Raw genomic sequence first — 24,522 nt, 5'->3', positions numbered from 1 at the left:
TATTCAAACTCTAGACCTCTCTTCTTTGTTTTTATAAAAGATTTTGAGCAATACCTTTCATTAATCCAGTTGTCTAAGAACAAAAAAGCCTTAAAACTTTATCTATCTGTACTTTGTCTTGTTCTACCTACCACAGCACAAAGATCTGACGTCAGATCCTTTTTGTTAATGGAAAGACTAGCATTTTCACAGCTTTTAAGCAAGCCTTGATAATGTGGGTACTCAGCTGATTGATTTTGGCCACCAAATCATGGTAGCACATTTTTTAATGCAAACTCTAAGCTTCGTTTAAACGTGAGCAAATGTGTTTGTACTAATGTGAGACAATGGCTCCTCTGTCTTCCTTTCTCTCTACTGATAATGACCTACTTTTTAACGTTATATTAAAAATATTACTCTTTTCCTAAACATTGCATTGGAAATTTGAAAATGAAAATGAAAAACTCATACATTAAAGAGTTGTAGTATGTTCTTTCAATTTAGCTAAACATTTTACAGTTTGTCCCAGAAGAATTAGTCTGTTTAATTTGAACCGTGTAGTGTGACAATGAAGAAACCAATGCAACAGATTGGGAGAAGTAATTGATCATATAAAGCAAATAATAGTACATTGAAAAGTTGTAGTGTGTTATTTAATGTAAAATTAATATTTTACAATGTGTACTGGGTAAGTCAGTGTCTTTCTTCAAAAGCTATTGAACTGGAAGGTGTCTCAATGATGAACCCCATAAAATACAGTGATGGGCAAAATTAAACATATAGAGCAAATAATTGCACATTAAAGACCTGTAGTATGATCTTTAAGGTCAAATAAACATTTTGCTACTTGCTTTGGAGCGATGTGACCCTCTTTTCAAAAGCTATTGAACTGGAATGTGTGTCAATGCAGAAACACAGAAAACAGTGATGGTACTTTTTGAACATCTACACTAAATTCTTCTATATTAAAGACTTGAAATATGTTATTTAGGGTCAGATTAATATTTTGGAACTTCAACCGGAGCACTAGGTCCCTTCTTTCAAAAGCTATTGAAGTGGATGATATGTCATTGAAGAAACCCATAAAAAGCAGTGATGGTACAAATATAATATATATGTGAGGCACAAATTCTTTATAAACCATCTTGAAGAAAGTTTTGCCACTAGTTTTTGAAGTGTTCATTCTAAATCAACATCCTGTTTGCTATCATGCTTTCTGAGTACTTGTCAATAATCTGATGGATTCAGTACCATGGAAAGTGATATTTCTGCAGGACTGTAAACATCAATCAGTGCACATGAATTTTGAGGGTTTAATGTTAAACAAAGCAGTGTTAATTTCGTTAACGAAGACGACGACGAAAAATATTCGTTAACTAACATTTTTTCTGTGACAAAGACCAGACGTTGACGAGCTTAAACTAATATCTGATGACAAAAAGGACGAAACGTATGCCGCGTCTTCGTTAACAAGACGAGACGGGACTATAATGTTATTTGAGAACTACCGGACATTCAAAATACATCCTATAGGCTACTGTCTTGTCCTTAAAAATGTGCGTCCCTGTCATTGGATTGCAATCGGATAAGGGGCGTTCGCATATCTAGTCCATAGACTGTGATCAAGTCTCAGTGTGGCAGCCGCGGTGGATGGATAGACTACCAAAATGCGAACTAGCGATCTGAAACAATGGATTTAGCACCCGAAAGGCTAGGGATAAGGTGACCAGACGTCCCGTTTTTCCCGAGAGTCACAATTCGTTGTCAAATAAACTTAAAGTTAGTGAAGGCGGGATAGGCGGAATCGCGCTGGTAGAAGTGCGTCTTTCACGGGCGCACGCTGCACTTCTTCAGTTCTCACATATAGCACGCGATCAGTTCTCAGTGCTCAAATACACACACAGCAGTCCAAATGTCTATCGTGTAGAGTCTCTCACGTAAATACAGTCGCTTATGGATTAAGTGAACGTGAACACTCGCTTTTCAGACCGATGAGCTTTGTAAAAATCAAAGCGTTTCAAAAAGGCGGGGCATAGAGGAGAAACAATAATGTACAGTATGTGGAAAATAATGTGTTTTTTTTTACTTTAAACCGCATAAATACATTTCATTACACCAAATACACAAAATAATGTTCTTTTTAGCAACATCATATGACCCCTTTAAATAAATATTTTAAGTAAACCTACTGTATCTGAAAAATGAGTTTAATTCGTATCTCTTTCGTATTTGTCTTATTGTCTTATTCTGCTTCTTTTTCAAAAATTATAAATTATATATATTAAATATATTATTTATGAACAACTATAATCTTTATAAGTTGCTCCCTTTTCACTACTGTTAAAGGGATAGTTCACCCAAAAATGAAAATTGTCATAATTTATTCAAGTTTTTCCAAATTAAATCCTTAATTCAAATTTCTCATAAGCTTAATTGATTTGGTCTAAAGAGAGAATTAATGACTATTTTTGTTTGAAGACTACATATAAAATAGCTACCAAAATAAATGTTGGTAACTGCAGCTTGACTAAAAGCAATGACTAAAAGTAATGACTAAAAGTTGACAAAAATGCAATGACTTTTCGTTGACTAAAACTATGAAAGACTCAAGTGACTAAAATGTGACTAAGACTATTAAGCATTTTCGTCTCAAGATAAAGACTAAGACTAAATCAAAAATGCCTGTCAAAATTAACACTGAAACAAAAATGTCATAAAACAGGAAAACATAAAAGATAGTTTAGCCATTCTTTTCATTCAACACCTGGAGAACACTGTTACTGTTAAGTCTTTATCATACTTAAAATCAGAAAAACAGAGGTGAATAAAACAGCAAGACATGGGCTGTATGTTCTGTAGGGTCCAGACAAGATGTTCCAACTTGCTTTGGAGCAGTTGACCCATGCTTTCAAAACCTATTGAAATAAATTATGTCATTGTTAAAACCAACACACCAACACAGTCCTTGTTCATTTTGAGGCAAATAAACAAATAAAAACAGTTGTTTTAACTATGCCATTAACTATGTTCAGGAGATCACACGTGATTTTCCACTCGTCTGGATTGTTACCAAATTACAGTTCATGTACATGTTCATTCTTTTTAATTTCCTAAACATCTTTTCAACCACCATCATTATAATGCAATTTTTTATTGTTGCTAAAGGAAAATCTATAGCATTAGAAGACATAATGTGAGTGATATTTGCCGGTACATCTGTAGTTGCCTAAAACGTAGTTGTCTGTTTGCACACAAAGAAAAACTTTTTTTCTCTTTCAGCCCGATAAACATGATAATCAGAACCAAAACAGATGTTTTTTTAGCAGGTCCGAGCTGTAATGGCGCAGCTCCAGCTCTATTCTGGAAAAGGGGGCGGGAAGCAGCAGCTCATTTGCATTTAAAGAGACAGGCCCGAAAACCAGCATGTTTCTGCTTCCACTCAAAATAGGCATTTTCAAAATGATATAATAAATGATCTGTGGAGTATTTTGAGCTGAATCTTCACAGACACATTCTGGGGACACCAGAGACTTATATTACATATTGTAAAAAGGGGCATAATATGTCTCCTTTAAAAGGGGGAAAACAGTCCTTTCGTTGCATTTTTTTCGGGTTTTGTTTTGCACCTTTTATGCATTATAATTAATACATCAAAAAGTGCAAAACCATTAAAACAATAGCGGGTGGAATTAAAATTACATTTAATTTAATATTTTCAGAATGTTTTTGTAAGGTAGCTAATTTACTTCAATTACATTTATTTATTTATTTATTTTATTGTTGCAGGATATTGACGTTTTCACAGATTTGCATATTTGTTGTGTTATAACTAAAACCTTAGGCTATGTGTTGTATTGATTCTTGCTGTTGCACAAGTAGATATGTTTGTGTTCTAGTCCAGATAGTCAATAAAACAAAATAGGAGGAAACATATTTACATTATATAATTATGTTTTTTTTTATCATAGTTGTTTTTGTGGTTGAGAACCACTGCATTATAGTCATTTGTATTCACTTTTTCTAAATGTTATGGTAACATTGAGTAGGCATACGAAATGGGAGGGATCTATATGACTGAATTTTAAAAAATTAGATGTGGAAAAATTATTCTTATGGATTGTTTTAATTAACTTGGGTCTGAAGAGGGCGCCTCAAGGCCCATAATGGCCGATTTCTTTTACTGTGTCTGTGTATTGTGCCAAAAATTTAAGTCACTGTCTACATTTTATTCAACTGCATACAAACAATGGATTACAATTAAATAAAAGCTAATGGTTCATACATAGCCAAATAAAACACAGTGCTAAATATATATAAAATCAGAAATAGAGATGCCAAATAAATGTTACATGAATCACTTACATGCAACAGCCCATAATACAAAAACAAAAGTCAGCATGCATCCCAGTTAGCTTTTTTGTTACAGAAGGTGCATAAAATCAATATAGATCCTAATATCTCTCTGAATGTAAAAAAAACCTTTTAATACCTTACATTTACGGATAAACAACATTTATGCTAACAATTTAAGTTGCGTAGAAATATAAATTATCATATTGCTTCTGGAAACTGACAAACCCAAACAAATCATTTTTATGAATAATAAAAAAAAAAAGAATAAAACTCAGTATGAAATCTACAATGACCTGACAAATGTCCTGAGACAGTTTTGTTGTGTCTTATTTTCGTATATAATTAATTAAGTTAATGTTTTAATGTCATCCACAGCGGCGGCGGAGAAAGAGACCATCAGAACTGCGTACACCAAGATGCTGGATGCTTATGGGATCCTGGGAGTTCTTCGTCTTAACCTTGGTACAGTTTCTCAGCTTCTTTTTACATTTTTTTTTATTTGACTTGCTGGTTGTGTTTGTCGTCACAGCAATTACAAATCCACCCTGTCGCCAGATTAAAAGAAGAAGAAAAAAACGCTGATCTTTTTGAAGATAAGTAGAGCAGAAATATTACCAAAACACTAAAATTCACAGCAAAACAAAAATTATGAAAAGTAAATGCACAACATATTATCAAGCAGTTGTTATACAAATATATAGTGTCTTATTTTCGTATATAATTAGCACAAAAATGGTAGGCTACTTGACTGGACACATGTCCATCAGTACTTCGATTTCTTACATCACGTGACACAAATCTGGCCAATCAGTGCACAGCTTAAGGTTCCGGAAACAAGCCGGGCGTCACCACAGTACTCACGTTGTCCTTTCTAGGTTTCGGTTGTATTTCTGTGCTTGAACTACCTGCTAATCATTTTGTTTCTAGCCGTATACGATCTCCAACCAGGGGAAGACAGACACAACTCTGACAGGTACACAAGACCGTCTCTTTACCGAGCATCGTCCTAAATTAATAGTAAATTCTGAGACATTGCGTTTGTATCTTTCACGTATAAACGCACATATTGCGGCGCTGTTGTCTGTTAAATGTCTGTTTATATGGTTCAGGAAGGCGATGGAGAGCCAGCCGGCTAACATTAGCCATAGTGCTGGGCATGATAAAGGCTTGTAGCACTGTCAGTCTGTCTTAGCTGTTGGTTTTGACAGATAAATGGCCGGCGGGCCTGGTCTTGTTCAGTATGGTTATCATATGGATGATTGCTAATCTCATGTGCACTATCCTTCAGCCACACGCTGAGACAGTGACCCAAGGTTAGACAGCCTGTGTGTGCATGAATTGTAAACACTGTCATGTATTTGGGTTGCAGATCTGATTGCAGCTGTCATTTCATTGGAGTCGGACATTTTACTCGTTGCTTCGGCTTTGATGGGATTGGGGTTCATTCTCCATCCCTTGTTGTCGTGTTGCTGAAATAAAGCACAACTAAGCATATTATCAAGCCGTTGTTATACAAATATAGTCACTAATTACAGTGTCATTTCAAGATGAGCCATTATTTGAGTTTGTAAGTGTATGTAATATTTCAGTCATATTTTAAGTTCTTAGAAAACAGCATAGACATTGAGACTTATCCACCTCAATATTCAAGTAAGGTGTCAATGCATATGGGTTTTTCAATGACTTTTAATTATTAAACTTCCACATTTTAAAGCTGTGGTTCCAAAACTTGCATAAGCTAGAAACTCTGAATCCGCTTCTCTCTTCTTCCATAGGGGATTCTATGCTGCACAGCCTGGTGGTCGTAACAGGCTGCAGTTCAGTGGGAAAAGTCCAGGATTCAGAAGTTTTCCGAGTAACGGGCACTGACTTTGTCTCTCTGAAAAACGACCCCTCGGATGAGGACCGCATTGCTGATGTCAGGAAAGTCTTAAATTCTGGTAACTTCTATTTCGCCTGGTCCTCCACCGGAGTGAGTCTGGACCTCAGCTTGATAAAAAAACCTGGTTGTAATTACATCTGTAATAAATTTTTGTAGTTATATCCATATATTGTATAGATATAACTACAAACCCTTTAACCCACCCCTAAACCTAACTATACCATTATCGTATCCCACCACAATTTTTTTAACATATTAGTTAAAGGTACCTAAAAAAAAGTGGGAACAAAATATATATTTTAAGTAATTTTAAATACGTTGCATTAAAATAATTATTAATAACTAAAGTGTATTTATTATTAATCAAAATAAAACTGAAATAATGTAAATATTAGATGAAAAATATAAACTTACAAAACTTACAACAGAAAATATTAAATGTTGCTGGAAAAAAAATAGGTTGAAGTACTAAAATTACTAAAACTAAACTGAAATTTAAACAAAGGAAAAAAAATTTGAGAAATTGGCTGCTGGGTGGTTGCAAATGGTTTTAAAGAATTTTATTTATTTTTTTTACAATTTCTCTATAATATGATATAGTACAATTTATTGACACTAAAATTTCATTAAAAAAACATTTATTTACCCAATATTTAAATATTTTCAAAACAAATCAGAAATAAAAAAAGATTAAACCTGTTATTTATATTATTTAAAATCCTACATTCATTAAAATGAAAGCTCTGGATGAGGTCAGTCTTTGTGAACCTGTTTTAAATCATTTGTTTCATTTGGGTGGGTTAATAACCCCATGACCTTGTCAAGGTCACTAAAGATCTTCATCAATAATAAATCTTTGTATGATTTTTTTAGGGAAAGATAAGGTTGATTAAAATGACAAAATCTGCTTTAAGAAAGCCTGAAAATGTGGGAGGGTTTATTCTTATCCAGCCTTGGCTCCTCAGGCTGAGCATGATGGACATTCTTTATTCCTCATGAGTCACTGCTCTGTTCCCTGGAGTGCTGAGTCAGGTCGTGATGAGAGGAAGTAGATGCAGACAACACAGTCGTGAGGCTTTCATTTCTCCCCCTCCATCCTTAATGATCTATTGATCACTTGTTTCCTTGGCTTCCTTTGTTTTAAATCACCTTTGATTTTTCTTGAAGCATTGGATCACAGGATTGGATAAACAATTTAATTTATTCTTTTTCAATAAGATTAATGTGTTGAAATGTGCATGCAACCTTTGTGATGTTTCCTATCCAGACACTTTAGTGCTCTGAGGAGGCTGTATGGCAAACAGGTGATCATCAACCTGCTGGGTATGAAGGAGGGTGAACACATGCTCAGCAAAGCATTCCAGGTGAGTGTCGTTTAGCAAATATTCGGGTTGGTCAGGCTACAATACATTATTTGAGATGTCTTTCAATACTCAAGTATGACAAAACCATAGAGCAGTTGTTCCGCTTTCTTTACTGTATAAAGACTATCTTTGTCTTTGCCCACAGAGTCACCTGAAAGCTTCAGAGCATGCGAACGCTGTGAGAATGTTGAACTTTGACTATCATCAGATGGTTAAAGGTGGGAAGACTGACAAGCTCAGCACTGTCCTGAAACCTCAGATCAGCAAGTTTCTGGAGGAATGTGGTTTCTTCTGCTACTCAGGGGAGGCCGGCATTCAGAGGTGAGGTTATATAACATCCTAACTAGGGATGTAACGATTAACTGCGAGCCGGTTGAAAATCAATTCAAATATGTGACGATTCAAATCGGTTGAGATGCTAAACAAATCGCGATTCATTTAGGTGTAGTAGTTTATATGAATGTATGTCAGAGGGGAACTTACTGTCTTTACAAAAGTTTAGATGGTATTTTTTCTTTTCATTTTGCCTCTGTATAACGCATATTAAAGTTCATAAGTTCAGCACTGCTGAAAAATTCTTTAAGCGCCACCTGCTGGCAGAGAGTGAATCTGCATCTCATTCAGGTCGTCTGCTGTTTCATGCAGATATTTTTATGTATAGTTTCATAAAACTGAAGTCAAACCATTCTGTTTTTGCTTCAAATTTCAAAATTATACAATCTAATTTAGATGAAAAACTGCTCATGTTGCATGTATGCAGCATCTTTGTTTGGATCATGATTAAAATGCAGTGGTTGCCTCTAATTTTAAATGTAAAGAGCACAGACAAAGCCTTATATGAAGAGATTTCTTTTATTTGTGTTACTTATTTATTTGAGGCTTGTTTTAAAATTTCAATGTAGTTTTGTTATTTACATTTACATTATATTTAAATTTAGTCATTTAGCAGACGCTTTTATCCAAAGCGACTTACAAATGAGGACAATAAAAGCAATCAAAACCAACAAAAGAGCAATAATATGCAAGTGCTATATTAGTATATTATTATAGTGTTATATTTCAATTTCACAAAGAAATGTGCAGCATTTTGTCCAAGCAATAATAAAAGGACACATTTAATTTATAATTTGTCTTAAATCTCATTTTGTTAAAAATAAATAAATAAATCGTGAATCGAATCGTGAAATCAAAATCGTGAATTGAATCGAATCGTGAGTTGAGTGAATCGTTACATCCCTAATCCTAACACAGCTTGTTGTGACAGAACAATAGCAGAAAATAGCAGAAAATTTTCAGCATCAGGTTGTTTATTTAATTTGTTGTGGGAGGTTGCAAATGTTTGTTTTATCAATCCTTTATTTTTTTTACAATTTCTCTGTGATATGGTATAATATGACATAACAAAGGGCTTCCCAAACAGCTATTTTAGAGAAATACAGGGGGTTTTGTGAGTTAACATAATAGTAATAATTATTTGAAATTACATTTTAAAGTGAAAACAATCAAAATAAAAAATGTTAAAAAGTAAATAAATTAAAAAATGTATTTACCTGTGAATATGTAAATGTGTTGTTCAATTATTTAAATATACACACACACACACACAGTGGGTATAGAAAAGAATCCCCCCCCACCCCCTTTAAGATAATCACATTTTGTTGCTTTGCAGCCTGAAATGAAGACGGACAAAGTTTATTTATGCAATTAAGATGTACAAAATTGTGAAAATGTAAAATTATGAACAATCCTTACATTTAAAAAGTAATTGGTTTATGATGATCATCGCAAAGTGACCAAAACTATTTCATGAAATAGTCTCCCACTATTTTGTTCACCACAGATGTCAAACTGGGACCATTCGTTCCAATTGTCTAGACTGCTTGGACCGAACAAACAGCGTCCAGGCCTTCATTGCACTTGAGGTGTGTTTGTAACACAGTTCTGTTTTCTTACTACAGTATAACATATTTGGAAGTTTTTTTTTTTAATACCTCTCGTGTAAAATGTCTCTGTTGTTCAGATGCTTCCAAAACAGTTGGAAAACATGGGTCTGACTGAGAAGCCTCAGCTGGTGGCACGCTTTCAGGAGGTTTTCCGCTCCATGTGGTCCACCAATGGAGACTCGGTCAGCAAGATCTACGCAGGCACTGGTGCCCTGGATGGCAAGGCTAAGGTAAGTGTCTGCTTGTAAAACACATACAAACAATAAAGCGCAAAAAGGCAGCAGAGAGCTGAAAATGGGCGTTTCTGTGCCATCTTCACCCAGTAAGTTAACGATTGTCTTAACTCGTGTATCTGCTGTTTTTCCTTGCTTTCCTCTGGCTGTTCCTCTGCCTGTGTGGTAAGTTGACAGTAGTTAGTTGTGTTGATGTTATGTTGATTTGAGTTGTGATGCTGTATTTATCTTAGTCTGCTGTTTTGTGTTGGTTCTTTTATGTTAGTAGACATTACTGTAACTGGCAGTGCTCTCAACTTTAATTAGGCCTCTTTACAGACTGTTATAAAAGCCTGTAAACCCTCTCTCAGCTAGGCCTCAAACACCAAGCCTCATCTAGCTAGCTGCAAAGAAATATTAGTATTGCTGTCACGTACCTTTGAATACATGAATGTTTTGTGAGTTTAGTTTTTTTTTTTTTTAAATAGTTTTGATGTTCCAGACCATAACTATTTTAGATTAACTGTTTTGTTTTGTTTTATTTTGTTTTTTTCTTTCTGTAGGGTGGAAAGCTAAAAGACGGAGCTCGCTCAGTCACCAGAACCATTCAGAACAACTTTTTTGACAGCTCTAAACAGGAAGCCATTGACATCCTGAGACTGGGCAGCACCCTGAACAGTGACCTGGCAGACAAGGCACGAGCCCTCCTCACAACCAGCAGCCTGTACGGTATGATTTACAACACCACAATCCAGAGTCAGAAATAAACCAGGACAATTATAATATTAATAAAATCAAAATCAAATATAAATATATTATATTAATAATAGAATTAATTATAATGTAAATATTTTCATAATATAAATCTATTGTAAATACATTGCCCATGAAGGAATACATATAAAATGCCTGGCAAATGTATATTAAACTATACTGACTTTACTGAGATATAAGTGGTCTCAAACAGGATTTCCACCTTTGGTATCTTGTGTTTGTGGTCACGGTTTTTATGGGATCAGTCTGCTGTAGTGGACTGATTTCATCCTGTGGATCTGGATCTGAATGCATTTCCTTATGCTAGCGTGCTAATCTATGACTCCCGGCTGCTTTGGGTGTGAGATTAGTGTTGAACCCGAGGACTAATGCTGTTATCTGTCTAACGGCTAACTTTAACCTCTCTCTCTCTTCCCCCTCCCTTTTTTCTTTCTTTTTCTCCTTAATGCTTACAATGTTAGTCTCTGAGCCCATTTTACAGTCAGGTACAGTATACACATACCAGCCATAAATCCATAAATGTTTATGGCTCCCTGTTTCATAAACTCACTGTTTATTTTGGCGCCTCTGACATTGTACAGTGTGTTTTTTTTCTTTTTTATCATCCTTTTAATTTGCTGTGTAGTCTTGTTTTAATGTGTCATATCTTATTGTCCAACTTTCAAGGACAGAATTTCATCCGATTGGTGTGTCTCAGTGGTTTGGTCGATGTCATATGCTCTGCATTTTCTTTTTGTGTACTCTGGCCATTAGTTTAATGTTCAAGATATTATTTCATATTATCATTGATCATTTGAATGTAGGTTTTTTATAAATGTTTCACCCTTTCTGTTTTTAGCCTCTCCCAGAGTGCTTCTGGGCATGTGTCAGAACCACTTCAAGTACACGCGTCCCAAGAAGATCAGAGTGTGTGTGGGTACATGGAATGTGAACGGGGGCAAGCAGTTCCGCAGTATTGCGTTTCGTAACCACACGCTCAATGACTGGCTCCTGGATGCCCCTAAGAAGGCCGGCCACCCAGAATTCCAGGGTATGTGTTGATGCAAAGTCAATGCAAATGATACTTTGAAAGGAAATGAGATTGCTTTGTTTTAATATCAGTCAGTGACTAATAAAACTAGTGCAAATACTTAAGTGGCTTCATATATCAGAGTCCAAGATCATCGTTTTGTCATGCAGATGGAAAATCTAACCCAGTGGACATCTTTGCTATTGGCTTTGAGGAAATGGTAGAGCTGAATGCTGGAAATATCGTCAGCGCAAGGTAAGAACTAACTTGACGTTAGAGATTTTAAAGTTTACTGGTTGTAGTTAAATAGTAAGCAGAAGCTAAATTTCCTTTGTTCAGTGCAACCCAATTCACTTTTCTTTCAATCAGTATTTGAGGTTAAATATTTTTTTCATGCTCTCGTTCCTGTGAGAACTATTTAACTTCTCTTTCCTCCTTGGTAGCACTACTAATCAGAAGCTGTGGGCTGTAGAACTGCAGAAGAACATCTCACGAGAGCACAAATACGTGCTGCTGGCCTCAGAGCAGCTGGTGGGTGTGTGTCTTTTTGTCTTCATACGCCCCCAGCATGCACCATTCATCAGGTATTCTCACTCACATTTGCTTTCTTTTTGTGATTGACAAATCAGTGTGATTTCAGATATTCAGAAGGATTAGAAATTATTCTGAGATCTCATATTGTGTGTTTTCCTCACATAGGGACGTTGCTGTGGACACAGTGAAGACTGGAATGGGTGGAGCCACTGGTAATAAAGGGGGTGTGGCTATTCGCATGCTCTTCCACACCACCAGCATCTGCTTTGTGTGCTCTCACTTTGCTGCCGGCCAATCACAGGTCAAAGAGAGGAACGATGACTATAATGAAATTGCACGCAAACTGTCCTTCCCCATGGTAATTCATTTATGATGTAAAAAATATCTGTTACTTCTGATCCATTTATGAACACCTTCTTTTGATTATTGTTATTTATCACTGCTTATGACAGTTTAATATTATTTAAATACATTATAATAAATGTTAGATGTAATATATTATTTATATTTTTTATTATTAATAATGAATAATGTAATAATACATTAATATATAGTATATTTATTATTTTATATTATGTAAATAATAAAAAAAAAAGATCTGAAATATATTTATTAATATTAAATAATACGATTTTTTTATTTATTTTTTATTTAGGGCCGTCTCCTGTACTCCCATGATTATGTATTCTGGTGTGGAGACTTCAACTACCGAATAAATATTCCTAATGAAGAGACAAAGGAACTGATCAGACAGCAGAATTGGGATGCACTGAATACTGGAGATCAACTGCTGGAGCAGAAAAATGCTGGACAGGTATATTGGGAAAAAACAACTATATCAGTGGAATTATTTATTTATTTATGTATTTTGTCACTCTTTTAAACAATTTCTCCATTTTATTCATATTTCAGATTTTTAGGGGCTTTATTGAAGGGAAGCTGGATTTTGCCCCCACTTACAAATATGACCTGTTTTCGGAGGACTACGACACCAGTGAAAAGTGCCGCACACCAGCCTGGACTGACCGTGTGTTGTGGAAGAGAAGAAAGTGGAACTTTGATAAAACTGGTGAGAATTATATTAATAAAATCTCTTCAACCACCAACCAAACTTGAAATGCAGTATACAGAATAAGCTTACTTTAAAGTTACATTTTTGACTAGATCTGCCTGTGTATGTGTCACAGCGGAAGAGTTGGAGTTGAATGTAGTAGGAGCCGCAGTGAATGAGGAAGATCAGTACCCATGGAGCCCTGGAGAGCTCAAGTATTATGGTAGAGCAGAGCTCAAAACCTCTGATCACAGGTGAGAGAGACTTGGGCCAGCACCAGCGTTAATTTCGTCAACATTTTTTCCACTGACGATAACAAACTAAAACTCTCTTTGAATGACAAAAACTATGACGTAAAACTATTGACTAGGGAGGGACGATTTGGGAAGAGATTCATTCAGAATGAATCTGCTGTGTGGTTCGGAGGTTAGATGCGTACATAGGCTATGAACCGGCGGGACATAAGCTAACATACACTTGCTGCACGTCGCATGAAACGTTCAAAAATGCCAATATGTGGGAGTGAGAAAAGAGCAGACATATAGATAAATCTGACGGCGCAAGAGAGAACTCAATTCGGTCTAGTTTTCAGAGCTCAGACACTGAAGTATACACATACAGAAAGCGCGTCTCACAGCGCGCGAGTACTCTTTCGCGTCGCATGAACGGAGAATTACACACAAAATTGTTGAATTGTCCGTTTTGACGAGTATTCACGTAAACACAGTTGATTACATCTTAAGTGAACGTTAACAGTAGGGAGAACGTGTATCAGTATATTGCATCCATTGCAGCTGTGCATTCGGTTTTAAAGGGACAGCAGCCTAATTTAGTTGCTATTGTCCGAGTCATTGATGTTAATCAAGCAACAAAAGAAAGCCAGAAAATCACGCACTGCTCTTGACTGAAAAACTTTTTTTCTATAAATGTATTTATAGAAATATATATGTCTGCTTGAAAGAATGAAGAATATGGTAAACAAGTTGCTATAAAGAATGCATGATTAGCCTATATAACCATTGGTCTTTCATTAAAAAGAAGGCCATGTTTGGTTTTATTTAATTTGAACATAAAGGCATGTTCTGTGACCACAGTTAAATCGGTGTCTATTATGATAAAACCTTAATATCAAACCTATATAATGAGTTTGGAAGTTTTAGAGAAATGCTTTATAAATGCACTGTAACTAAACCCATTAGATTTTAGCTGACTAAATTTACTGTAGATTTAGTCGACTAAAACTAAATGGCATTTTAGTCAAAAGACTATGACTAAAACTAAATAAAAATTTGCTGTCAAAATGAACACTGGCCAGCACGGTGTGCGTGATTTCACCAAGTACAACATGGTCCTGGATCAACATCCTTGTTAATCCTGGAACAACATTCCAATCAACCAATCAGAATTGAGATATAACTTTTCAGGAAATATCTGTTTTAGGTTTAGATCAGGGTTAGGTGCTTCTACACCCTTGTTAATCAGCTATAATTTCCCACTGATTTTAGGAATAAATTATGGGTAGGGTTAGGTTTAGGGGTAGGGATTGGGTTAAGTCTATATTTTTGGACAATAATGTTGATCCAGGATCATCAAAAGATGTTGATCCAGGAACATGTCTTACTTGGCAAAATCACAGCGACGGGCCAGCACATCTCCTTTCAATTTTACATCAGCAATGTTTTCTTGCCCTCCAGTGGCCCTCAGAGGTACAGGATTTATAATATCACTTAAATACTATACTATACATGTTAATTGAGCCAGTGGCATTTGAAACTTGCGTATGTTTGGGTCAGGTGAATTAATGAAATCTAATCCGTACTGTTCACAAAATGAAAGTTGCCTTGAACTCATGGTGTGTATGCATACACAATGTCTTGTTTCCTTAGCAATTATGTAAATGTACAAATTATTGTAAATGCGCAAATAGACTAAATAACTAAACCAAATTTAAAAAGTAAAACATCTTAAAACAATCAAAACATAACTTTAGACTATATTAGCTGATAAAAACAAGTAAACATTACATACCCATCAATAAATATATTATTTCTCAAAAAATTTTGGTATTAAATGGACTTTTTGTATAACATTTGAACTGAAATACATTGCCTTGTGAGAAATGGGCTGCAATTATAAATCTTCATAAATATACATTTCTCAATTCTGGACATCAATTTGTTCCATCAACAATTTCACAACATATTTTAACATTTTACATTTACACAGATATCTTTGCAGTAGTCATTTTTACAGATGAAAACATGGGCTGTAAAAAGATAATCCTAATAAATATAGCTACAAATTTAAAGGTTTTATTTTAGGTAGCCTAATTAATGCAGACTATTATAAATATATATATATATATATATATATACAGTATATTTTAACTATATAAAAATATATTGTATGTGGCTGCTTATAGACACCAGACAGATCATTATCATTCATGCAACACATGCTCTTAAACTCATTTGCACAAAACAGATAATATTAATAAAAACACACAGGGAAATTCAAACACGAATCTTTTAATAAATGCAAAACTACAATAATTATGTTAAATTGTACAGATACAGTTATAAATAGTGTTACCAAATAAAGTAATAAAACATACATCGAGTCCATAATGCAGGTTGAAATCTCTGAGCATCTCGTTTGACAGTCGCAAACCTTCTGGTCTCAGATCTTATAGATGTTCTGGAGAATGTACAGATCATGTCCCCAGCATCAGAACAAATTCAAATCTCCGAAAATGTACAGTATTGCACATTTGAGTGGTTTGTGTTTGAATGAAGAGCCCCGTGGATTTTGACTAACCACTGACGCTGAACCGCATAAGTTAATCAACAGAAGAAAGAATGAAGGAATCTCCACGTTATATCTTGATGAATGTCCACACAGAGGTAACGTAATGCAATGTGAGGAGGAAGTTTTCTCTTGTCTTTGATAAACCGCTATCCGCTATTTAATTTGAAAATTTTAATTATATCTATTTAGCCAAGTTTCCCCTTACAGTAAATGCGAACGTCGCAGAGTCCGGAAATAAGAATACCCACTCTCGCATCACCAAAACTAACCGATGTCATCTTGTGCAACTAGTCTATTAATATGTCAAGTCATTTTTTTAAATTTTGCATTTGTTTGTGTGGGCCACAGGTGCTTTAAGGCTAGGAATCTCTGTTCTTGTACCCTTAACATTTATTTCTTGCAGGCCTGTGGTGGCTATCATGGATGTGGACATACTTGAGGTGGATCCAGAGGCCAGACATCAGGTGTATAAGGAAGTGATTGCCCTGCAGGGTCCACCAGATGGCACCATCCTTGTCTCTCTCTGCACATCTGGCCCCGATGACTACTTTGATGATGCACTGATTGACGACCTGTTGGACAAGTTTGCAAATTTTGGCGAGGTTATTCTTATCAGGTACTGGCTATTTTTTATATATAATTTAATTCCAATTATATTTAATTAAAATTTAATTAAAAAATGACAGTGAAGACAATTTATAATTTTACAAAACATTTATATTCCAAATAAATCCTGTTCTTTTAAACTTTTCATTCATCAAAGAGAATAAAATTTCCACAACATTAAGCATTAAACTGTTTTCAGAATTGATAAGAAATGTTTCTTAAGCACAAATCGGCATTTTAGAATGATTTCTGAAGGATCATGTGACACTTAAGACTGGAGTAATGGTGCTGAAAATTCAGCTTTGGCATCACAGGAATTAATTACATTTTAAAATATATTAAAATAGCAAATAATCATTTTAAATTGTAGTAATGCTTCACAATATTACAGTTTTTTTTTTTTATTAAAAATATATTTTGTATGTATATGATTCTTTCAAAAACGTATACATATAAAAATTATAAATATATTTTTTGTGCTGAACAGGTTTGTTGAAGAGAAAATGTGGGTGACATTTTTGGAGGGATACTCTGCTCTGGCAGCTCTATCTTTGAGTGGCTCTACTGTAAGAGACTGTAGTTAAGATTCAATTTTATGTATTGACCATATGAAAATTCACATGCACATATTTATTGCATGGTACCCTAAAATTTACCCTTTTTTTTTTTTTTTTTTTACCATCCCTCTTTGTGTTTGCATGCAGGTGAATGGTAAGACCATAGACATTCGTCTGAGGAGTCCAGGTTGGATAAAGAGTCTAGAGGAGGAAATGAGTGTGGAGAGAATCTGCGGTAGTATCCCAACATCCACCAGCTCTACCCTGCTGGCAGAAAACTCTGACATGGGAGAAGAGTATGACATGGAAGGTGTGGCACCTGTTTGGGTTACATGGTACCAAAATGCAACAGGAACCTGTAGAACTCTGGGGCAGTATGGAGTTGCATTGTTATTGCTGTGTTGACAGGTGATGTGGATGAGGAGGTTGAGGATATTTTACCCCAGCACCTGCAACCTGGAGCAGGCATGGATCTGGGCGCTTCCCCTGCCACATCTCCATGCACCAGCCCCTGCCCCTCTCCTACCCACGGAGAACCTGCGGCCCCCATCCGGCCCAGCAGAGCCCCTCCATGCACAGCTGGACCACCACAGGGTAGTGCTAGTATTTGACTCTACTCAACATGGACAAACTCTTATGGATTTATATACATTTTTAGCTTTTTCTATAATTCACATATACACTACTGTTCAAAATTTTGGGGTCAGTGAGATTTAAATATTTTGACAGAAATTAATAACGACATTTATAATGTTACAAAAGATTTGTATTTCAAATAAATGGTTTTCTTTCGAACTTTCTATTCACCAAAGAATCATGGTTTCCATAAAAAATATTGATAATAATAAAAAATGTTTCCTTGAGCACCCAATCAGCATATTAGAAGGATCATGTGACACTGAAGACTGGAGTAATGACGACTAAAAAAAAAATCAGCTTTGCCATCACAGGAATAAATTACAATTTATAATTTATTAACACAAAATAATTATTTTAGGTTGTATTAATATTTCACAATATTATATTTACAAAATATTTTTGTTCATAAGAGTCTACTTTCAAGAAGTTAAAAAAAATCTTACAGACCCCTATCAGGGAAGTAGAAGGAAAAAAACTATTATTTTAATAATTAATTCACTTGCATAAATAGTAGATTTACATTTATAGAGTTGTGCAAAAATGTTCTTTTGTCATTAAACTCTGCAACATACAAAATTCCAGTACATTCATTTTCCTTTGTTTTTACACTGCAAAAAGGAGGATTAAGCCCAGCATCCATTAGAAGGGAACTGGCAGGTAAAGAGTGCTGTTTGCAGAGGTGTTGCCGATGTGCTTCAGTGGTTCCTGAGCTCTTATAGAGAGAGTGTGTGTGTGTCAAGGCTTCAGTGTGGTTTGCAGTGCTGTGAGCTGAGCTAAATCCCTCAGGCTGTTGATATGACAGTTAATTTGTTGTAATAGAATGTTTTTTTCCTCTCTCTTTTCTCAGGTTCTCCTGTTGATGGTCAGCCAGCTGAAGCTTCCTCTTCACAGGGACTAGAGCCAAAACGCCCCCCTCCTCCACGCCCCAACGCCCCACCAGCCCGACCTGCACCTCCACAGCGCCCACCACCACCCTCAGGTACAGCTGTGAATTCTTTGTAAATGTTTACACAGGTATGACAGATTTTTGGTCATAAAAGATCTGTTCTCACAAGAAGTCAAACCCCAAAAGTCATGAGTTTTATCTAAGATTGAAACACCCACTACATTAGATGCTATGTTTTCAATTATTATTTTTTAAATTTAATTCACATTTAATTTATTTCACAATGTCCTGTGGTTTATAAAGGAGGCAGAAGTCCCACACCTGTTAGGAAAGATTCAGCAGGTAACGCTGTACATGAACCAGTACTGTGTATTAGCAGTTGATTATTGATTTAATGCTGTTTAGTGTTTATTGACTTGGTTAGTTGCACCTGATATTAGGTTGGCATAGTGAAAAATGTCTAGCTGACTGTTTTAGATGTAATGCACAACGATGCAGTTCTGTGCTCTCTTTGGTTGTGTTTATTCGTGCTTTTCCTGAGCCTCATTGTAAATTTGCCTTTTTGCCATGTGGATTTTGCTTTTTATTACCGATTTTGGTTTATAATGTAATTTTTTTGGAAACATTTTGAGTTTTCTTTCGAAGTCTTTGCTGAGCCTCTCAATCTAGAGTTTGATCTGACTGATTATGAAGGTAATTTCTGAAAAGATTTCGATTTTAGATGGTTCTTGCGGTGTTTGTTATTGTGTATGATGATCATCTGATCACCTGAGACCTCCTGCACTTGCTAACAGAAATAGACGAATTTAGATGGGGCAGGGGTGTTCAGGTCAACCATCTTGCCATGATGCAGTGCATGAAGTCTCAGGTATTCCAGTGATTTTGGCTTAGTGTTTCATTGTGAAGTGATGGGTTGAATTAGGCGAAGTAGCTTTTGTAATTGAATAGAGAATGATAGAAATTATCTCTATATGAGGTAAGGAGTCTGTTGGGTCAGATATATTTTTTCCCTAGCTAAAGGCTGTAATGTGCTACAAAACAGAAATTATTTTTAATTTTTTGAATAATATTTCCCTCATGCTGACAAAAGGACAAAAAAGCCCAGCATTAGCACGTGCAGATGCAGCTGGTGAGTTCTTACACACTGCCTTCGCTCATAAGCCCTCCAAAATAACATCAGCCATCTGTAACTGACAGAAGATTTCATTGACAGACATATTTGGGCCTTCCTCATGCCAGAATATTGTATCCCCAGGCTAGTTTCAACACAAAATAGAGCTACATTCTTGACAGGAGCAATGATCTGATATTTTCCAGACTTACTTTTAAAGCATCTGATTAAATGTATTGTGTAAAGTATTGTTCTGTTATTATCACATTTGTAGAAATTGTGCCAAATTGACTGAAGTTAATAAAATGGTTTTCTGATATTTTTACAAACTTATTTCTTAGAAATATTACTGAATGTTTGATTATTTTCATCGGCTGTTTTTCAGGTCGAGGTCAAGCCACCGGATCAGCCGCTGGAGGCGCCTCGCGGCCGGTGGGTAGGCTTGAGAAATGTTTTTTTTCATTAATTAATTAAAATACCGTGTAAATATTATGGTTTCTGTTTTAGATCCCACCTCGAGCAGGAGTCATCAGCGTCCCTCCTCAGGCTAGACCTCCTCCTCCTGCTCATCCTGGGGCCCCCAGACCTATAGCAGAGGTGCATCCTGGGGCACCACGACCCTCACCTGATAATCACCCCGGAGCACCAAGACACGTTCCTGTACCCCAAAGCAAACCATCTGAACTGCCTCTGGGTTTGTTAAACACTTCTAATGATTTATTCATTTTTCTTCGATATTTTTTTTCTATTTTATTGCATTTTATAAAATTTTTAATAAACAGGATTCCGATTTTTCATATTTCTATTTTTTTTTATTAAGGTCTGTCAGAGTATTTTTACTATTATACTATTATAGTTTTATAATTTACTATTATGGTTTTTATTACAAGTTTTTATTTTTATGTTTTCATTTTAAGTTTAAAGTTTTAGTTTTTGTCATCTTAGTTGTTTTTGTTTTATATGCCTATATAGTTTTTATTCCGTTTTAGTTATTTTAGTACATCAATCTAAAATAAATTAAAAGGAGAAATGCATTGGCAACTTGCTGAATATTTTATTTTTTCAGTTAACATTTTTTTTTTTTTCAAGTAATGAAAATGATTTTTTAATGGTTTTAATTTTAGTTTCAGTTTTAGTTTTAGGTAACTGTAATAACCCCAGTCTGTCATTAGACTGTTGATGCTTTAACCACTAATTCATTGTGAATTTTATCAAAACTTGTAACAAACACGTTGTTTAAAAAGACGTTTTTAACATTTTTTATAATAATAAATATTTCTGACTGAAACAAGATATTTAAAAGTACATTCAGTAGTTGCTGAATTACCTAAATAACTTAAAATTATTAAAATGATAGTAATAATAATTATTGATAATAATAGTAATTAAATGACTTATTATTGATACTGTATTATTATTAAAAAAAAAAAAATTAATTTATTAAAGTTTTTAAAACTTTATATATATTTTATACCAGATTTATACATATATTTGACCATTTTAACAACTTTTTTTGCCATGTAATAATGCTGTGTGTCTGTGCGTCAGGTTCACTGCCAGGTCCCATGAGGCCTCAGATGACATCACCCATGCAGCCTCAGTCTGTGTCACCAATGCAGCCTCCAGTCCAAGTCCAGCTGCCTCCACCCATACAATCCCAGCTCCCTCCACCAATGCAGCCCACCTTCCCTACCCCGCTGGTGCCTCAGCCTGCTCCTCAAGCATCTACTGGAGCCGCTGCCGCCCCTCAGCCCGGACTGGCATCTCCTAAGCCTCCACCCCGGAGCCGGTCCTCTCACGCACTGCCACCCGAGTCTGCTCCTGCTCCTACATCTCAGGTTAGTCCTCTTACTCTGATTACAAGCCCAACATTTAATTGTGATAAAGAGAGACCGGTACCCACAAGAGCCCATCCTGGGGTCATTACCCAGCTTTAGCGGCTTCTTCCTCTTTTTTTCTTTGTTCTTTTTTTTTTCTTCTCCTTTTCTAGTAATATCGACTTTATCCAGGTGGTAGTCATGTTTCGCTCTTCTTGATGCATGTGTTTCTCTCTTTTACTAGCAGGAGCAATCCTCAGGTTGACAGGTACTGGATTAAGTCATTTCTAGTCTTTACGTTGTCTTCATGGCACCATAGCCTGTAGTCACAATGTATGAAGTGCTCATACATATAGGATCCTCCATGTTAGGGTTGTTTTTCCCCTTTCCATCTTTAATTTGACCTTTTTGTTTATTTTGAGTATCAGAAAACTGTAATGCTTAACTTGAACCCCTTGACATTTATTGTATATTGCGATTTCGAGAAAAAAATACCAGGTTATGAGTTTAATTAAGTAGTTCCAACAGGGGGTTCAAGGAAAGCGTCATCCAGTATTTGTTGTGGGTATTGTTTGTTTTTGTGTTCAATCTGCGGTATATTTGTTTCCAGTGTTTCTTGGATAAGAGAAAGTAATTTTATGAGTAAATAGCTTTACTTTACCTCTAGTAGACTTGTACACTAATTATATTTGTGTTTTTGATGTTGTATAATGCTGTTTTCATTGTTTCATTAGACAGTTTAATAAATAAGATTCAGATCTTTCTGATTTTGATTTATTTTAAGGTCTCTCATTGCACCATTTATGTTTTAACCAATCATTGTGATTTTTATCAACTTGTAATAAACACATTTAAAGTCAACATGAAATTATGTTTTTAACCCTTTTTACATCTGTAATGATACATATTTGTGAGTGAAAGAGGATATTTAAAGGTGCATTCAGTAATTTGGTGAATTGCTTAATCTAAAAAAATCAAAAGAAATGTTTTTTTTTTGTGTGTGTTTTTTTTACTGCTTGAGGAAATTTGTGTTATACCATTTATTTAAAGAAGAGGTTCAACTCAACAGCCAAAGGGGGCAGTTATTTGTCAACTTATGAACCTAAAATCCCCCAAACTATTTGTTACTACTTCAAAAGTTACTACTTAAAAAGAAAGTTAGTTCAGTAGAATTTCCTAAAAAAAAATAATAATAATAAAAAGAAGAAATAATAATTTAAAAAAAAACTCTTATTGTTCCAAACAGCCAAGGTGTGACCATTTTTTAAAAAAGCTTAGGAGGGTTGAGGAACCCAAAGACAATAATTTTCCCCCAATATATTTAATAAAATCAAATTTGATTTCATGTTGACTCTGCAACTCCATTGTGTTGTAGCTTCTCCTTAAGCTGTAAGTTTGATTTCATAATTTAGACTTTGTGTGTTTTCTTTCCTCAGGCCAAGGACATGAATGGAGTCCAAAGAGAAGCACAATGGAAACTAGACCCCTTCGACATGCTTAACACCCAGTCCCTCTTCCAGAACACATTGTTCTCCGCTTCCCTCCCTCACTCCTCTTCCTCATCCACCCCCTCCCCTTCTTCTTCCTCCACATTACCCAGCTCCCTCTCCCTATTCTCAGCTCCGCACACCAACAGCACTCCATGTCTTCTGCTTCCACCTGTACCCTGCCGCAGCAAATCCCAGGAGACCCTCCGTTCATCCCCCAATCCGTTCCTTGCAGAAGCCCAACCCAGACCCAGCAGCACCAACCTTTTCACCGGCAACCTATTGTCCTCCCCACGCCGATCGCTCACACCCGATTTCTACACCCAGCAGCAGGCCCAGAAGGCCAGCCCGGGCCTCAGCAGGGCCATGTCAGCTGTGGTTCACAGTTCAACTCTTCCACCATCGTTCTCCAGACAACAATCCTTAGTTCCTGCTTCAGCAGCGGCCCCAGCCAAACAAAACCAAAAATGGGTCACATTCGATGATGATTCAGACTTAATTTCAGGAAAGGCACCATCTGCTGGTGGGACCGGCCCACCGCTTTTACCCGCAGCCTCATCCCTTCCCTTCCCACAACCTCAGAGCAGCATCCCCAGCTCAGGCTTTGGCATGGACAACAACTGGGCGTCACTTCCCACTTCCATATTTCCCACGATCCCCCCTCCGATCCCAACCAGGACTAATACCAGCATCAAAAACGCCCACATCCCTTCCAGAAATGAATTTACAGAGAGATGATACAGCGGAGAAAGTGTATGTAAATTACAAAGAAAATATTATTGTGTATCTATAATATGTGTATGGTTTGTTTAAAAGTGTGGTGTTGAAAGTTTGTCCAAAATAGATCTGGCTGTTTCTTTTAGCCCAACGTAGATGGGAAACCAAGAGGAAATCAACACAGTATGTTAGTATATTTTTAGTTTTTAAAATAATAGGCAAAAAACCTGTCATTTGCGTATTAACCTGCATATACACACATCTGTGTGAAACATTTTACACTTCAGTGGCCAGATTTAGTATATTACACATTAGACTGGAAATCATATTTCATATTATATCACAAATATTTAATAATATATCTCATTACGATTTCAGTTTCATCCTCTACTTACCCTCATGTCTAAACACAAAAGAATATATTTTGAAAATGTATTTTTTCCCCCATACAATGGAACTCAATGGGGTCTAAATAGGTTGTTTTGGACCCCATTGGCTTCCATTATATGGACAAAACCAGTTGAAACATTCTTCAAAATATGTTCTTGTATGTTCCACAGAAGAAAGAACGTCAAACAGGTTTGGAACAACATGAGAGTGAGTAAATTATTTTTGAGATCATTTTTTGGTGAACTGTCACTTTATTCTGTAACCCAATGCAAATACAGAATAACAAAAACTTGTTATTATCAAATGCACAGATTTCAAATGCTCAAAGGCTGTGTCTGACTTGTTCTACGCCATCATATCTGTAAAATGGGCTTGACCAGAGATATCTTTTTTTTTTTTTTTT

General features: G+C 35.8%; 2 protein-coding genes across 10 annotated transcripts; both read left to right on the top strand.

The window, feature by feature from the left end:
• The first annotated feature begins 4,713 nt into the window (after positions 1-4,713).
• On the top strand, positions 4,714-7,266 carry LOC107555123 (synaptojanin-1-like). The gene is made up of 3 exons (XM_016237823.1): positions 4,714-4,794; positions 6,108-6,341; positions 7,166-7,266. Exons 1-3 carry the CDS (start codon positions 4,749-4,751, stop codon positions 7,264-7,266), a joined length of 381 nt encoding a protein of 126 aa, XP_016093309.1. The 5' UTR covers positions 4,714-4,748.
• LOC107555174 (synaptojanin-1-like) lies at positions 6,939-24,266 on the top strand. Of its 9 annotated transcripts, none has more exons than XM_016237882.1 (27): positions 6,939-7,578; positions 7,724-7,899; positions 9,419-9,500; positions 9,599-9,751; positions 10,297-10,462; positions 10,969-10,992; positions 11,346-11,537; positions 11,687-11,771; positions 11,960-12,100; positions 12,216-12,408; positions 12,706-12,864; positions 12,963-13,119; positions 13,238-13,355; positions 16,313-16,525; positions 17,003-17,081; positions 17,220-17,382; positions 17,481-17,666; positions 18,330-18,368; positions 18,559-18,690; positions 18,901-18,939; positions 19,243-19,290; positions 19,688-19,726; positions 20,094-20,140; positions 20,216-20,402; positions 21,257-21,546; positions 21,773-21,793; positions 22,962-23,042. In XM_016237882.1, exons 1-26 carry the CDS (start codon positions 7,540-7,542, stop codon positions 21,788-21,790), a joined length of 3,165 nt encoding a protein of 1,054 aa, XP_016093368.1. In that variant the 5' UTR covers positions 6,939-7,539; the 3' UTR covers positions 21,791-21,793; positions 22,962-23,042. The 9 variants fall into 9 exon arrangements, with proteins under 9 accessions (XP_016093368.1, XP_016093367.1, XP_016093359.1 ...); XM_016237881.1 differs by having other exon boundaries at positions 21,770-21,793; XM_016237873.1 differs by lacking the exon at positions 21,773-21,793 and having other exon boundaries at positions 6,942-7,578; positions 22,962-24,266.
• Positions 24,267-24,522: the final 256 nt, after the last annotated feature.

This window comes from Sinocyclocheilus grahami, unplaced genomic scaffold (assembly GCF_001515645.1).
Source record: "Sinocyclocheilus grahami isolate Dianchi unplaced genomic scaffold, SAMN03320097.WGS_v1.1 scaffold526.1, whole genome shotgun sequence".
NCBI lineage: Eukaryota > Metazoa > Chordata > Actinopteri > Cypriniformes > Cyprinidae > Sinocyclocheilus > Sinocyclocheilus grahami.
Note: the sequence above shows the minus strand (reverse complement) of the source record. Positions and strands in the feature narration are given on the sequence as shown.

What these genes read in the sequence shown, in the direction of transcription:
- LOC107555174 (XM_016237873.1), top strand. Translation starts at nt 7,540, where the DNA reads ATGAAGGAGGGTGAACACATGCTCAGCAAAGCATTCCAG. An exon ending in CCCTGGATGGCAAGGCTAAG is followed by an intron (nt 9,752 to 10,296) that starts GTAAGTGTCTGC and finishes TTCTTTCTGTAG; the next exon opens with GGTGGAAAGCTAAAAGACGG. An exon ending in AGCAGAAAAATGCTGGACAG is followed by an intron (nt 12,865 to 12,962) that starts GTATATTGGGAA and finishes TTCATATTTCAG; the next exon opens with ATTTTTAGGGGCTTTATTGA.
- LOC107555123 (XM_016237823.1), top strand. Translation starts at nt 4,749, where the DNA reads ATGCTGGATGCTTATGGGATCCTGGGAGTTCTTCGTCTTAACCTTG. An exon ending in AGTTCTTCGTCTTAACCTTG is followed by an intron (nt 4,795 to 6,107) that starts GTACAGTTTCTC and finishes CTTCTTCCATAG; the next exon opens with GGGATTCTATGCTGCACAGC. An exon ending in CTTGATAAAAAAACCTGGTT is followed by an intron (nt 6,342 to 7,165) that starts GTAATTACATCT and finishes ATTCTTATCCAG; the next exon opens with CCTTGGCTCCTCAGGCTGAG.